We start from the raw sequence: 14,745 nt of genomic DNA, 5'->3' as shown, positions 1-14,745 counted from the left end.
AGAACTATTCCACATTCACTTATTCATTCGTTCAGGCAATATTCATAATCGTTCACACTATTAAAATCATTAGACAAGATTAGCTGGATGTAAATAAAAAGGATGTATTTGATATCGGTTCCGTAAACTCCGCCCAGTGCTGCGAAATCCTATTCATGGCATTGGTAAGATTGGGCCCTGGATCCACCACTGGGTGGCTGGGACCACATATTAGAGCAACGTAATAATCGGTTTAAATTGGGGCGTTGGCTGCGGCACTACCCATAAACCCCAGTTCCCACGTCTCTGGACGATTGCTGTCCGAAATAATAGACACAATTGAGCTCAATCAAGGCCTTAACCCGCGACCTGGTGGGGGCTATTTCTTGCCCCCCCCCCCCCTCCAGACATTTCGATATATCTCCAGAACCGCTGCGCCGATCGTCACCAAACTTTCAGTACCCTCCCGCACATAAATTTTACACATTGTGGCCAAAAAAAAAAAAAAAATTCCAAAGGCTATGATAGGTTGGCCGGAAATGACGTCAGAGTGACGTCATGTTCTGCCGTTTTCGACCCAAAAAAGGATTTCGCGGGAAGAGCTGTCAGGCCTATAGCTTTGCAAATACAGAAAAATGATAAAAACATAAAAGCTGTAGAATCGACGGGGCTACAAAACTGATGTCTCGGATTTTTGAAATTTTTGGATTTTGACCCCCAAAAATCAAAACATAAAATTTTTGGATACAATAATCGAAAAATCCTAAAAGTTTTTTGAATTTCGCAAAAGCCGGAATATGTGTGATAGTCCTTAGCGCCTTCCATCCACATACCAAATTTGAGATTGATACCTCTTTTTTGGCGAGGTTATAGCGAAAAAACTTCAAAATTGATGACGTCAAATTTTCAAACTCACTTTTTAGCAATTCTAGACCACGTAGCGCAAAACAAAGACACCATTAGACTCCCCGTGACGAGCTGCATCGAATCAATACCCATTTTATGCAAAACTATCAACTTTCAAATTTGACCTTATTTGGCCTGACCTTGACCTGACCTTGACCTGAACTTCACCAGAAAGTGACCTAAGCCGTACCTGATAGTCTTATAACCAACACCATTGAGTTGGAAATGAAAAATTAGCCATAAAACATGCATCACACAACCTTAGTAAAGTTGGGCTCATGTGACCTGACCTGTGACCCTTGGTGACCTGACCTGTGACCTAACCTGGTATTGTCAGTGACCTCTAATAGCAACATATCTACTAGGCAACTGACGCCCTATCGCTGATTCTCGACAAAATGCGTTTTCCTCGGTGTTATAGCGCATTCCCTAGAAGACCCGTGAACGGCGAAACATTTCATCTTTGACCTGACCTGTGACGTCATCGGTGACCCCGAGGTCAATGAAATTTGGTTTCTTTCGACAAATTCGACAGGCCTTTCGAACGCCGTTTGAATTTTGCGGATCCGTCCAGTAGTTTCGGAGATACGAGGGGGGGGGGGGGCAAAAAATAGCCCCCCCCCCCCACCAGGTCGCGTTATAAACAGACCCCACCAGGGCGTGGGTTAATATTTATCTGTTATAAACAATGTAGCTCCGCAGCTCGATGCACGTTTGATATAAATTCTATCGGTTGTCCCAATGCCACGTTAAAAGGTGTCGTAATTCGCATGGCAAGTATGATGATTGGCGCTGTCTTTGGCATAAGGCATTTAAACAACTGTTTTAGCGCAATTGCTAGGTAGAATAATTGGCGAATTGAGACGCGAAAGTTACCTACATTTGCTCAGCCGCGCGATGGTCCATGCTCCCACCCCGTCTCACTCCCCAGCCCTCGCCAGCCGCCGCGCCGCGCCGACCCGAGCCATGCCTCCGGGCTTGGCCCTCACCGCTGCGCTGACTTCACAGGCGGCCCACATCGCCTTCCAGCCACCGACCCAGACCGGTGTCATACGGTGTGGGTAGGCTGTGCCGCTTGACAAGTAAGTGAAGCGGCACAGTCTAACGGTACCAGGCGGCTGCTGCCATACTGAGCCATAGGAACCCGGTGGATAAAGAGTTGTAGAACATCAATCTGCCCCGAGTGTACCAGGTCCGTCACCCTCATCTCTCAGATTTGAATGAAAATTGGTACAAGGCGTAATCAAAGGATCCAAAAACATCTGCCAAAATATCAAACTTCTCAGATGAAAATGTTTTGAGTTACATTGCATAATATTTTCTAAACTTTAGATTGTAAGGGTGAGTTTGATGAGCTATAACTCAAAAACGAGCTAAGCAAGCAACAAACGGTTAACAGCTTTGAACTAACGATGAATCAAAGATTAATGGGACCGTATTAGAGCCGGCGATAATCACGGAGCATTAGTGTCGGGGCAGACTGCGGCGGGGCAGACTGCGGCGACCCCTAGGAAGAACAACTAGGGAGAACAACATTCGACAGATGGCAGCACTAGACGAGGTAATCAGGCAACATCCTTTTGGCGGTCCTTTGGCGTCTTTCAGCTACGCAAGAAGGAATCGGCAGACATAGACACCTGGGCGAGCGAGGAGGGGAAGTTGAGACCGTGTTTCCGCCAAAAGAGAAAACAACCAAGGTAGGTGGTAGGTAACTACACCTGCGCTATCTACATCAGCTGCCCCGCATGACACTAATGGGACCGTATTAGAGCCGGCGATAATCACGGAACATTAGTGTCGGGGCAGACTGCGGCGGGGCAGACTGCGGCGACCCCTAGGAAGAACAACTAGGGAGAACAACATTCGACAGATGGCAGCACTAGACGAGGTAATCAGGCAATACTTTAATATTAATGGGAAAGAAATAATGCCAATGTTTGCCCTTACTAAGCATGTTACCACGACAATGGAAGAATGTAGTGTAGTACCCCTCCCCGGGCCCGCCGCGGGCTGGCAGCGGCGGACGGAGCCGGTCCGACCTTTAGCCGGCCGGATCAGGTAACCGGGACGGCCGCGCCGCGGCGCCGCGCCCGGGCCGGCCGGGAGACGGAGTCGGGTGCCCGCCGGCGAGCCGTCGGCAAGGGCGCGGGGCACATTAGTCGAGTTGAATGTTCACTGTTCAGTCTTGAGTGCGAGTGATGTATGTGTGAATCGATATGTGAGCAGCAAAATCCAACAAGAATTTGGATTTTGAAATCCGTGAAAGAAAGGCAACGCTGGCAAACATCACCACCATAGTCTTCCTACGCCGAACGGGTTCCACACCAACTAGCATCAGCGAGAGTAAAACTAGGACCCTAACAGACCCGCCCACCGCCCCACCGTCACCCCATTCCTTCCCAAGTCTCCTTCCCCTCCGCTCGGGGCGTCTTTCAGCTACGCAAGAAGGAATCGGCAGACACAGACACCTGGGCGAGCGAGGAGGGGAAGTTGAGACCGTGTTTCCGCCAAAAGAGAAACAACCAAGGTAGGTGGTAGGTAACTACACCTGCGCTATCTACATCAGCTGCCCCGCATGACACTAATACAGCTTTTTTTTAAATTGGAAAGAAAAGCTTTACATATTGAAAAAAGTCGTAATATTTTTTTTCAATTTGTCTATAATGGCCCTTGGGACCAAAATTTTTGCCATTTTTCTTTCTCCAAAATAAACCTCAGGCCATTTAAAATCGACATGCAAAAAATTAGAAAGGTGTTCTTTCTATAAGTTCCTCAATTAAATGTATACAAAATGGGTTTCCGGGGGGTCGGTAAGACCCCAGCTCGCCGTTTCGCCTCTAATGGAGCTAGAACCTTGAGGAAAAAACGAGCATGTGCGCCGTTACAAGATGCATCGAATGATACCACATTTTAAGGTTTCGTGTTAATTGGTGACCCCTGCGCCTCGCGTGAAAGACGCGCGTGGGTGCGAGGCGGCGCGGGCGGGGGCCAACGTCTCCGTCCCAGAACGTACTATGTATATCGAGGTTGGTCGCGAATGTGATGTACCAACTCACAAGTGCTGCCAGTGATGTATGTTTGCTTGAAACTGCTTTGTATATTTCGTAATATTGAAGATGATGTTCAATATACTTGAAAAAAATTGGTGACCCCTGAGGTCATTTCAAGTGACCAAAATTACGGGTTCGGTTTTTGATAGATAACTTCGCAACGAATGGTCGCAGAGCCGCGATTTTAGCATCTTTGTGTTTGCTTAGCTCCGGCGCGTCGAATGGTATACTGTTTGTTCTAATGAGGTCAGCTTAAGTCGCTGACCTCGGGTTAGCATACTGCCGTGTATTTGGCTCCGCGCCCCGACCGGGCGGCCCAGCCGGCAGCCAGCCCCCGGGCATCACGTGACCGCCCGAGTCCGTGGCAAAGCCAACCAGCGCGGCGCTGGACAAACAGCGCCGCCACAGAGATGGTTAACAGTCGGGTCAGGCCACGAAGCTGGGTGAATGAGATCATATTACACATCATTCGATTCGCAAGGTCTTCCCGAGTCCATTGGTAGCTTTCCCGTCTCTCTAGCTCAATTTAATCGAGAGTTATTGACGAAAAACATTTATGACCCTAGTGACGTACGAATTGTTATGATACGGGCCCGCACCCCCCGTTATGAGAAGGGCCCGGCCTTGGCCCGCCGAGCGGCCGCCAACCGGCGCCGGCGGAGAGCGGGCAGTGTCGAGCGAGCCGTCAAGGTGTGCGTGCCGTCCGAGCCGGCAATACTCGTATATGTGCAGAGCGGTGCGTGTCGTGTCAGTGCGGACTGAGGATCCGGCGGGCGCAGAACAGAACACGAATGACGTCACGCAAGGTCAACAATGCAAAGGTGAGGCAAAAATGACTTCAATTGAACTTTCAGTAACCAGTGATGTCACTAGGCAGTTTTACCACGCCATTTGTAGGCTCTCTTCCGAAATCACAATTTGAAACCATTACGGTGACGCAAAATAAGTACATTTATAGAAAGAACACCTTCCGAATTTTTTGCATAATACTTAATAATGATCCAAAATGTTTTTAAGCAAATAAAAATTCAAAAAAAAAAATTGGTCCCAAAGGCATAAAAATGCAAATGAAAGGAAACTCGAAGTGTTATATATCAAAAATAGTTTATATTTCAAAATTTTAAAATGCATATTATTCTTTGTTTCAATGCAAGTTCAATGTCGTATAGCATTTGGTATTTGGATTATCCGTCTTAGAGTTACATTCCGCCAAACTTGGCGCTGCAACGCAAGATCCAAAACATGTTATACACATAACTCAAAAACTACTCATCTGATAAGCCTGAAATTGTTACAGGAGGATTCACAGTCCCTGATTACCCCTTAGACCAATTATCGTTAAAATCCGAGAGATGAGGGTGTCAAATTGGAAAAAAGTGGTACGATCTATCGTGGAATGCCCCAGGGGTCACGTGACGGGCCAATACGCGGCGGTGCCCAGGGGCCAGGTCCCAGTAAAATTACATTGCTGTGACGGCGGTGTGTGAACAATACGTAACCCGCGACAAGGGGTCATCAATTTCGGGACACCCTGTACTCCACTGAAGGATTTACGGAGCCGAGTTTAACATAACGAGGCAACGACAAGTATCCTAACTCCAAGTAACTCCAAGTATCGATATTTTGTTAAGAGACCATATTAGCGAAAATTGGCGCTTGAGCTGAAATGTGCTTTGCGAAAATTTGAAGCCCATTGGATAAATATTAAATAAATTATCGCCGAAAAACAGGGTCTCATGGGGTCTGAAATGCATAGTAGAAACACTTTGCTCAGAGGCGTTTGTAAATAATTTATTTACAAAAACTAATTCAATGATATTTGAAATTAACAAACACATTTTTACTCCCAATCTCAAACAAAAGTTGAATTTATTCGCGTTTCATTAATTTAATCAGCTGGCAACCATCTCCCATCGTCCTCGATGTAGTCGAACTTGGCGCACTCGGATAGTGTTCGAAATTTGTGACGCTAACTTGTTGCTTTGGCGACCGGGCAGTAGCTAAGCTTTTCATTCGTCAACAAGTGCTTGCGGAGCTGTCGCTCACTTTTTTTTAACACAGTCTTTATGCGTCACTTTGTGTGACGCGTCATATCTGAAACATGTTTCGTGAGGCTCATGAACCATTTAATTTATCTCCTTCAAGGAAGTGTTTTGTAACATTTTCGATATGTTTTTTGAGCTTAAAGGGACTATCCCACCTTCAAAAAAGTACCATTGAGGATTCGGAAATGTTACTCATGATATTGTGACGAATTCTGAAAGTTTTTACGCGTTTTCATCGTATACTTTTTGAGATATTGCGACTTTTATCTTTCATCGTGACGTCATTTAGATCAGATCTGTGACGTAATGAAGGATTTACTTCATGTCAATGTGGGGGAAATTTGGCAGCAAATATAGGTATTTGCTCTCAAATATGACGCGGCTCATGCAATAATAAAATGTCTCTGATTGGCTTATTCGAAAATCAAGTGATACTTCACTTAAATGCGTAACAGGCGTTCAAAAGGCAAATGACGTCATCATATTGCCGTTAATGGTTAAGAGATTGGGACTTGCACAAGGAACATTTTCAAATGAAGGGAACGAATTTCTTCAACATCACGAGGCTGCGGGGGTTGCGACCAAGATACAGCGTGTCCCAGAATTGACCGAACACTGTAAATCAGCGCATAAGATAAGGGAAAAATAATTGCACTTTTTTCTTTTTATCGCCCAATATAGCCAATAACGGAAGCTTCGAAATGGCACATGCAATAGACACGCTAGCTACAACATTAGCCGACAATTGTAGCTAAATGCCAGACGATGCTGGCTTCAGTTGTTTTACGGGTCTCCCGAAACTAGTTGTAAGCACGGACGTATAATTAAACTTTTTAATAAAATTTAATTTAATTTAATTTAATTTTTTTTTGCACGTGCAGAGCGCACCTTTGGGGTCCACCAGGAGATAGATATGCTCAATAACTTTGCTGGAATGCATTCTGGATGGCCTGTGTAAATTTGGCACTTTGAGCTTGCTCGCGCTACCCGCTCTGCCCGTATATGTGACACAGAGTGCAAAATCAAAAGGTGTGCACGTGCACAGCACGTGCACCGTGTACCCCAGCACATCTATTTGCACAGCGCCTTAAAGGGACCCTCCCACCTTCAAAAAAGTTAATGAATTGGCATGAAAGTGATGTCGCTCGGTTCAGAAAGAGCAAAAACGAATATCTACCAAATTCCATCGAAAAATACTCACCGGTTTTCAAGATATTAGACTTTTACTTTTGTTTACTTTTTGGGATCTCCGCTGTTCCTAGCGACTTTATTTGAAAGTGCGGCATTTGTTGCGCGCAAAGCAGCATGTACCACCGCGTGCTACAAAACGTTTTAGTCAAACATTAAACGGACGTTCGAAAGCCTGATGACGTCATCAGATTCCCGTAATGGTTAAGAGATAGGGACCAAGCTGGTCCCACCCTGCAAGTAAAGGGAAGAAATTTCTTGAACACCATAAAGCTGCGGGGGTTGCGACCAGGATAAATGGTGGTTTCTGAGCCTGGCCGCAAACTTGGCTATCTCAACTCAAAACTAATGTTAAGGTGGGAGGGTCCCTTTAAAGCGCTCGTCCAGTAGTGTCAGTGTGCCAAATTTGGTGTGCCTAGGTCAAGGTTTTCCGGAATCGGAGGATGCATCCTCAAAACATGTTTTTCGCCCCTGGCGCGTGCATTCCGCACCCCCTGCTGCCGAGCATACCATATGGTAATGGTCAAACACCGGGACATGTGACCTGTGAATTTGGCACCTGTGCCGTCCACTGTTTAATTTGGAGCGTCGCTTAAAGGTTTTTGCCCTTCCCGACTTTGTCGGCACGTGGCACGCGCCACGTGACACCGAATGACCTGTGTCATGCATCATCACCTGCCTCAAAGCATTACCCATCGAACGGTACCACCAGCATCTCGATCCGATCATCCGTTTAGACGCAATTCCAATTGTAATGGTTCGATGACCTTTCAGAGCACGGGTTTTTGGCAACGTAAAATGGCGCCTTGTCGGCTTCACTATCTTCCATAGGAGGTCCATTGGGATCGTCAGTCCAGTTTATTTATACGTCCGTGGTTGTAAGACAGTTTTCATTGACCTCTTGCTGGTGGATACTATAAATATTTTCGATTAACTTTGCATCCAAACTGTTCCCAGGCCATAAGGCATTCTCTCTCAAAACCAAAAATTCTGCCTACACCACTGTTGCACTGTTTTTTGAAATCTGAAGTGGAGAACCTCCATTCCTGAACATGGTGTGACCTTTGGCTTCCAACAGATTTGGTTTCCAGAACAAACCCGTTTATGGCCATTCAGTTCACGACAACCAGTTTTTTTGTAATGCTTGAATAATATTCAAGCGTGGCCGAATATTACCGCAGTAGCAATCTGTGTTAACGGTCGTCTTTGGGGCATCACGTGAAGCTGAAGGAGCGCACCGTGGCTCAAAATGTCTCACACTTTGATTTTCGACGAGTGCCTGGCCGTCTCGGCTGTTGGGGCGTTGTCACCATCTGCCGTCCACACACGACTTTTTTGTGTCGCTTCAAAGGGCAGAATACCTTCGTAAGACCACAAAGTGTGTTTCCATTCACTTTTTTTGTTGCATATGTTATGATTTATGGCTGCTCTGTAGCGATTTGCGCTGTCTTTCCGTTAGTTTTGGCATATTTTTCAGATGAGGGGCCCCAAATTCCAAAATTTTGTCAAAGACAGTGGTCAAAAGTAGACTGATGTTTCGTAGCTAACCCTGATCTGCATCGCTTAGCCTGTTTTTGGGTAGATGGGTGGCGTTTGTTGTTCATGACACGGCAACAACCCGCTTGACGACTGGTGCATGCTCCTTTTTGGTTGCGCCCAGGCTTGTCGATCAGGTTATCTCTTGCTCTCTCTGGCTTCGCTCGCTGATATAACTGCGGTTTGCTCATCCCTGCCTGCTTGCAAATGAGCTACTGGAGCTCTCCAGCAAGAACCATGCCGAAAGTTCGTTTACGAACTTCAGAATTGCACTTTATTCACCATGATTGCCTTTTGTTTGCTGAGGCTGAAAACAAAAAGGGACTACTCTTTGCTGACTCTGGATAATAACTGACTCGAGTCGTGACCGGTCACCAAAAACACAGTCTCCAAGCTCGATAGCTAAGGCATGTCTTATAGAAGTATAATGCTCGTATCTAATTAGAATCGAGCGCAATTGTACTTTTAGCCAGGAAATAAATGTTCGGTCAATTCTTGGACACCCTATACATAGAGTGTAGATAGCGGTTTCTGAACCTCGTCGCAAATTTGGCTATCTCAACTCAAACCTAATGTAAAGGTGGGATAGTCCCTTTAATTGCTAGCTCCATTCATCCTTTCTTGCGTGAGGATAGTCATCACTCGGGGACCAGTCGTTGAAAGCAAGAAACATCGACGAGGAGAAGATCTTGTAAAAAGCAGCGATTGCATTGAGCATTAAATGACGAAAATATTTTTACCCCCCACCGCCTCAGGCGATCACGTGCCGTCACCCACCTGGGTATGGAGTCGTGAAGTAATATGTTGGGCATGGTCGAGATTGTCGTTGTGGAGACGGTGGAGACGAGCTGACTGGGCTCTAATTCCTGTTACAGACGAGAAGACGCGTTAGAAGATCTGGCCGTGCGGCCCATTACGCAGTTTCCGGTCTCACTTCAGGACGAGGTCAGTGCTTTGTTAACTCACGAGCCGCTGGGGAGCATTCAGTTGCCTCCCCCCCCCTTGTGTTTTGTGTGATGTCCGAAACCTATTTGAGGAAAGTGGTGGTTGTAGCACTTAAGATGACGTCACAGTGACGTCATTAAGTTTTGTCATTTTCTGAATGGAGCGTTTCTGGTTTCACTGGGCATGAAACACAACACAACGGCAAATGAACTAAACAGCGCCTCTTGTTATCCTGACACATCAAAGCATCCTTTTAATTACTTCTTGATCATCGGTCCTATATATAGGATATATCCTGAGGAAATTAACCCTTGCCGGCACAGGGGGGATTGATGCACCCCCCCTAAGGTTTTTCGCAAATAACTCGCGTAAAAAGCGGCCGATTGCGACGAAACTTTCAGTACCCTCGCATTGATCAATTTTACACCTACCCTGAAAATTTCATGACCTGACCCAAATGACCTTTGACCTGTGACCTCTTTTCCGAGACCATGTTTGGCCGGAATCGCGATTCGGCGTGTGTCGGCTCGCATTAGCCGCGCGTTTGCAAGCTTTTCGTGGTTTCAAACGTTCAAACATGTGATTTAATGTTGCTCTCATGCATTAGGGTGGGTGTCAAGGTTACCTGAAGGTCAGGTCAGGTCATTGACCTTTGGTGACCTCGGTTCACTTTTTCGAGTTTTACATGTTTCTAGGCTAGTTTTTGGAGCTGAATTCGAATTTAGCAACATTTGCGAAGTAGTTTTGGTGCCTTCGTAACATGTTACGAAGCTGTCAGAGGCGGATGACAGGTACTACGAATACCCGTCACGACCCCTACCGGTTGACCTGACCTGACCTGACCCGACCTGGTCTAAACGCTTAACGACATCATCTGTGATCAAAACTAGCAATATTCGTGATCAGCACCCCGGAAAACCCCTTAGCAGCCACACTTTACGACTTTCTAACAGGTCCCGACATTCCCGATTTTTGGGTCATTGACCTGACCTGGAAGGTCAACCGATGACCTAGGACCTTAAAATTGGGTATCAATGGAAGTCATTTTCTTCATTAAACGGTTGTTTCTCTATGTGGCGATCACTTATGAAGCACGCTACACTTCCCAGCCAGCCTTCCCAAGTGGGGCCCACATGGGCCCCAAGTAGGCACCAATCTGGGACCCATCTGGGCTGCCCACCTTGGACCCAGATAGGAATGTCATAGGCGTCCAACTGGGTTCCATCTGGGCACCCCAGACGGGGCCCATGTTGGACCCATCTGGGGCCCGTATTGAGTCCCATATGGGCTTTCCCAGTTGGGACCCACATGGGCAGCCCAAGTGGGGCCCATATGGAACCCAGCTGGGATATATGTATGTATATGGGTCCCACGTTCCACGATAGATCGACCAAAAAAATCGCGAAATAACACCCTACCTCTCATATTTTGACGAAATTTCGTCTTTGGGGTTATCTTTCCCGGCGATTCGTGTTGTGACATTTTCAGTCTCATTCGTCGAATACTTTGGGAGATATTGCCCCAGGCAACTTAATGGCTACCATAAAAAACTCAGTTTCATCCGCAGATAGTTAGCTAAATACCCATTGGATTCATATAAAACTGCATATCATCACAATAAGAATTAACCAAAGATGTTTTTGATATTAATCATTTTTGACAATTGTGACTTTTTATTTTTTAGCATAAAATTGATTTATAAACATCAAATTTTGAGAACATGGCCAATGGCCATCTTTTTACAATTTATTTTTGCAGCAAAAATATTATCAACGCATTGACTTTCAATGATGAAAAAATTAAAAACATGTTTTTCCCCTAAAGTTCGCTATACAACATTGAATTTCGTCGTACAGTGGAAAAAATAACAATAACTGTCAACCGGTCTGAACGGAGTACGGTCAGTAGTCACGCCCCTGGCAATGGCAATCAATTACCTTCAAATGCCGCATTTTGGTACTCATATACTTTTTGGTGGCAAATTTATTCATTAAAATTACTGGAAGTCCATTATTACAAGGACAGAGCGAACTTCATGCGATTACTAGCTAGAGCCTTCTCCTCATTTGACTCTAACACAGCCTCGGCTCTTATGAACGGAAGTGTTGTAGGTATGTCCGGCCACAACGCTCGATTCACAATTTTAATAATTCCTAACGTTTCATTGGCGGATCCAGCCGGACGTTTTCTCTTGGGGGGGGGGGGCAAATGGCCAAAATGGCCCCGCCCCTTCCTTTCCATGCGCCGCCATAGGCGTAATGTTGAAACTCGGGTTTTTTTTTTGGGGGGGGGGCAAACGGGCTTTGGCGGGGAGCATGGCCCTACCTTGGTTAGGTAACGTTTCATCAGTGCAAGCTGCTTAGAAGCATATCAGAATTACATGTGAGGCAGCCGATATCAGTGCTCAGCTCAAAATTAATTTTTGCCCGTCATGGAACAATGTTCGAAACTACAGCGAAAGTGAAGCAAAAATCATTCAATAACCGCATGCCTGTTGTTTAAGTGTGAGTGCCAGGCTTTTATTTCTATTTTTCATGAAACAGTTCAAGGGTATGTGGGTAAGAGAATGATTAGCTCTGGAAGGCATCACCAAATGTTCCGTTTTACGACAAACATTGTCGTAAAAAAATATATAGAAAGTTAAAGGCAAAACATGTCTCCAAAAACATGGGAGTGTTCCAGGGATCCGCCCTCGGTTCTCTCCTGTTCACCATCTTCGCCAACGACCTCAGCCTGCACGCGCCGGACGCTCATGTGACCCAGTACGCTGACGACACCCAGATCCTTCTATCCGACACCAAGCGTAACCTTCCTCACCTTATCCAACGCATGGAAACCACACTATTCGCCCTGTCTTCATGGTTCCATGCGCATGGACTACAGCTCAACGCAGCCAAAACTGAAGTCCTTCTCCTCGGTACCCGGCCAGAACACACGAGACATACTCCCTGTCAGCGTACGGGTCGGTGGGAGACCGTCCAGGAGAGCCAGACTGTGAAAAACCTTGGCATGCTTTTCGACCGTCATCTCACCTGGGACGCGCACGTCAGTGACGTGGTCCGTCGGTGCATTGGCCTCCTGATCGGTCTCCGCCACCTGAGGATTTTCCTCCCGCGGGAGGAAAATCGTTGCGAACCGTTGTAGACGGTCTCGTCCTCTCGCGCGTGAGGTACTGTATTTCGGTGTATGGTGGTGGACGGTGGTACAGCGAGAAACGACGCACGATTGCTTAGCGTGATCAACTTCGCGACCAGGGTGATCACCGGTCTCAGGAAGTATGATCACGTGTCTCACGCGCGAGAGGACCTAGGACTGCATGGTCCCCGACAGATGTGCGAGATGTCTACGATGGCTGTGGCCCCTAAGGCGATTACTTACAATGAGCCGGAAGACATCGCATCTCTTTTTTGTGACTTTCGGTGACTCGCGCCAACAGCGATGCGACCGTAGCACCCGACAGGACCGGCATTTTAGGCCTCCTTTTACTCGTACAGCAGCCGGTCAACGGTCTTTCTTATATCGCGCAACATCTCTTTTAAATAAACTTCAAACCAATGTCATCGAACTGGACCCAGCGCGTTTCCAACGTACACTGAAAACAAAATGACACAAAAAACGACTAAAAACCCACAAGCAGAGTGTGTTAAATAGGCTTTCATGTGTATGAAAAAATAAAATCACTTAAGATATATTGGACAGGTATGTAGTAAAGAGCAAGTAGCATACGAATATATTCAAGTAGCAATTACATTTCGCGTATTTATATGTAATTGCTACTTGAATATATTCGTATGCTACTTGCTCTTTACTACAAAATCACTTAGCTTGACATCTAAATAAAGCTAAAATAGCTGTTTCTATCATTTTTTACCCAAGTGTAGCCCGAAAATAAGGAAAAATGAATTTGAACATTATCAAAACAGCTGTAATGAGCTTCATCGCCCCCTCAGAACTAGTTCATATCAAACACATTCATATTCCCTCATCCACTGGGCGTCGCCATCTTGAAAATAACGCTCGGAACAAGCTTTTCCGATTCCCGTATTTCACGTGAAATTCCACGGGTTTTCACGTGAAATTCCGCGTGGAATCCGCAAAGAACGCCTTGATTGCCGATTCCACGTGAAATTTCACGCGAAATCTGGGGTGCGTTCTTTGCACGGAAATTTCACGTGAAATTTCACGGCTCAGTCAGCTGATGCGTTTTTTGCGGACCGCACGGAAATTTCACGGCGCAATTGTCGCAGAGGCTTCATAAATTTATTTATTTATTTATTTATTTCACATCGTGAGGCAAATCCGTGGAAAAATACGGCTATTACATGCTCGAGTCAGATACAGAATGGGGGGCAATGATGATGAAACAAACACGCGGCATCACAGTTCACACAGTCGGATCAGACAAATTGACAACACATTCAGCATACATTTACCGCCGTTTACGTCACTTGCTCGCGCTCATGAAGGTGCTTTCTCAGTCTGGCCTTGAAAGCAGCCTGACCTACATTGCGCAGTGCTGGAGGAAGCCCGTTGTACTCCGTCACTGCGGAGTACAAAAAGCGGCGGCGTCCCGATTCCGTACATATGGCAGGGGTGGCTAGCTGTTCTCCACCACGAATGTCTCTGCCGTGAAGACTCGCTCGTGTCACAAGATTATCAGCAAGTTGCTGCGGCTCAGCAGTGGTAAGCATCTTGTTAACTAGTGCCAGACAGTGGTAGCTGTACAGGCTTTCAATCTGTAACCACCCCAGCCGCTCTATGACGTCACTCATGCGGTCATACCTCCGCCGGCCGGAGACCACACGCGCCGCAAACCTGATGACTTTCTGGAGCCGCCGGCGCTGCGTCACGTTGCTAGCGCCATACACAGCTAGACAGTATCGGATGACCGACAACACCAGCCCCTGCACCAGTGTGACAAGCACTGACTGAGGGAGACAATGCCTGCTGTGGCTGAGTCCACACAGAGTGCCAGTGCACCGCCGCACTACATCGGCTGTGTGCGTGACAAAAGTCATATCACTGTCGAACCACACACCAAGGTTTTTGACGGTGCTCGAGCTGGCGATGGTGGAGCCGGAAAAGTTGATGCTAAT

The 14,745-nt window shown here is 46.5% G+C and overlaps 1 protein-coding gene across 1 annotated transcript in view; it reads left to right on the top strand.

The window, feature by feature from the left end:
• LOC122381035 (inaD-like protein) overlaps positions 1-14,523 on the top strand; it is a 197,914-nt gene extending 183,391 nt beyond the window's left edge. The window contains exons 4-5 of the mRNA XM_043364724.1: positions 9,580-9,649; positions 14,401-14,523. Of these exons, the coding sequence (XP_043220659.1) occupies positions 9,580-9,649; positions 14,401-14,523 (193 nt within the window). The remainder of the gene's footprint in view (positions 1-9,579; positions 9,650-14,400) is intronic.
• The last annotated feature ends 222 nt before the right edge of the window (positions 14,524-14,745 follow it).

This window comes from Amphibalanus amphitrite, unplaced genomic scaffold (assembly GCF_019059575.1).
Source record: "Amphibalanus amphitrite isolate SeventyFive unplaced genomic scaffold, NRLGWU_Aamphi_draft 000112F_arrow, whole genome shotgun sequence".
Taxonomy (NCBI): domain Eukaryota; kingdom Metazoa; phylum Arthropoda; class Thecostraca; order Balanomorpha; family Balanidae; genus Amphibalanus; species Amphibalanus amphitrite.
The sequence above is the reverse complement of the archived record's forward strand: the minus strand, read 5'-3'. Positions and strand labels throughout refer to the sequence as shown.